The sequence below is a fragment of the Aplysia californica genome, unplaced genomic scaffold (assembly GCF_000002075.1).
Source record: "Aplysia californica isolate F4 #8 unplaced genomic scaffold, AplCal3.0 scaffold01427, whole genome shotgun sequence".
Classification (NCBI taxonomy): domain Eukaryota; kingdom Metazoa; phylum Mollusca; class Gastropoda; order Aplysiida; family Aplysiidae; genus Aplysia; species Aplysia californica.
In genome coordinates this window covers 86,572-88,432 of record NW_004798697.1, presented here as the reverse complement: position 1 = coordinate 88,432, position 1,861 = coordinate 86,572, and the positions used below count along the sequence as shown (strand labels likewise).

The 1,861-nt window shown below is 47.6% G+C and overlaps 1 protein-coding gene across 1 annotated transcript in view; it reads left to right on the top strand.

The window, feature by feature from the left end:
• Positions 1-461: 461 nt before the first annotated feature.
• LOC101858463 (atrial natriuretic peptide receptor 1) overlaps positions 462-1,861 on the top strand; it is a gene marked incomplete at its 3' end in the record, with an annotated part of 40,129 nt that continues 38,729 nt past the window's right edge. The window contains 1 exon segment of the mRNA XM_013090695.2: positions 462-867. Within this exon segment, the coding sequence (XP_012946149.2) occupies positions 769-867 (99 nt within the window).

Genomic DNA, 1,861 nt, shown 5'->3' with positions numbered 1-1,861 from the left:
TTCAGAAGGAGGCAACAAGAGAGAGAGAGAGAGAGAGAGAGAGAGAGAGAGAGAGAGAGAGAGAGAGAGAGAGAGAGAGAGAGAGGGAGAGAAAGAGCCGGACTGCAGGGCCGTATGTCACGCCACCCTTGGCAACGGCGTCTTCCAGGATACGTTGTCATGGAAACGGAATAGAGCGAGACAACTCTCATATCTGCTACGTCACCAGTACGGCTGTATACATCGGCACACACCCCTCCCCTACACACACCTCAAGTCTTTCTCTTGTGAGATATCCTTGCTGTATCCACAATGATTTGGATATCACGTGACACAATATCGACACGGTCGTCATCATCATTATCATCATCATCATTACCACCATCATCACGATCACCATCATCATCATCACCATTATCATCATCACCATCATCACAATCATCCCCATCATCATCATTATCACCATCATCATCATCCCCATCATCATTATCACCATCACCACCACCATCATCACCATCATCACCCTCACCACCCTCATCACCATCATCACCAGCCTTGTTCCTCCTCCTCGTGGCTGTGACGTCATCTGTCTTTCCGGCTGTCGCCCCTCACGCCTCCTCAAGCACCCTCATCATCAGCGTCCCTCCCACTTCCGGTTCGCCCACTTCCGGGTCACCCACCACTTCCGGGTCACCCACCATTTCCGGGTCGCCCACTTCCGGGTCACCCACCTTTGGGTCGCCCACCAGCTCCAGGTCGCCCACCATTGTGTTCAAACTGGGAGTCCTGATGCCCACAGAACAGGACAGTGGTCACTTTGACCCGCGCCTCGTGAGGGAGGTGGAGGACGCTATCAACTCTACCACTGACTGGCTCAACTCTTTCACCGTGAGTATAACTTCGTTGTTGGGTTGGGGTTGTTTTGGTGTTTTTGTTTTGGGGTTTTTGTTTTGGGGTTTGTTTGTTTTTTAGGGTGGGGTAGGGTTGTTGTTGTTGTTGTTGTTGTTGTTGTTATTGTTGTTGTTGTTGTTGTTTTGCAAGCGTTGCTAGGCGCCCGCAAATGCATAAGGTCATATGGTCGCTTTTAAGCACACGGGGGCTATCCCGAAAAATGCTGTTTTGAGAAAGTCGAAGGTAAAGTTTTTGCCCCTTCTTCAGTTTCTTACATAAAAAAGCAAACAAACAAGGAGAGTTTCTCTACAACCAAACAAATATACACACCAATGAAACCAAACTTCTCCTATAGGTAGGGCAATGCCCACTTCTGGTGTAAGTCAAAATTCCTGGAAACCTCCGAAATTTGGGTTAGCCCACTTGTCCTTAAAAGCGACAGTATGAGCTCGCGAGACACGTTAAAATTTTCAGTTGGAAGAAAATTTTAGATTTTGCCCTGGTGGCGGGGGAAGCCTACTCTTATCGATTTTAGACCACCAAGGGATCTTTAACGTGCGCAACTTGAGCACGGGACGTCCGAGATTTTTCACCCTTGTCCGAGAAGGCTAGGTGTAGATCTTTCTTACCATAAGATCAGGGGTGTGGCTGAAAGACAGCAGTAAGAAGCCAAGGAGAAGCAGTAGAAAGGTTGCAGAAAGAGTCAGGAGCCCAGACGAGAGGGCAAAGGAGGTGAGGAGGTAGGGGCAGAAAATGGGGACGAAAGCAGACGACAGAATATTGCTAGAGAGCAGGAATGGAGGTGAAAGGAGAACATATGAGAGAAGAACATGTTTAATGTGTCCCGCGCACTCAAATGGCCTTATGCAGTTGCGAACGCCTTTTTAAAAAAAACTTACACCTAAAAAACTCTATCTGTCAGTGAACATTTGTATGTATGTGCGACTGTTTCATTTTGTTATTCTTTTCGTATTTTAAAAAGACGGTTGAG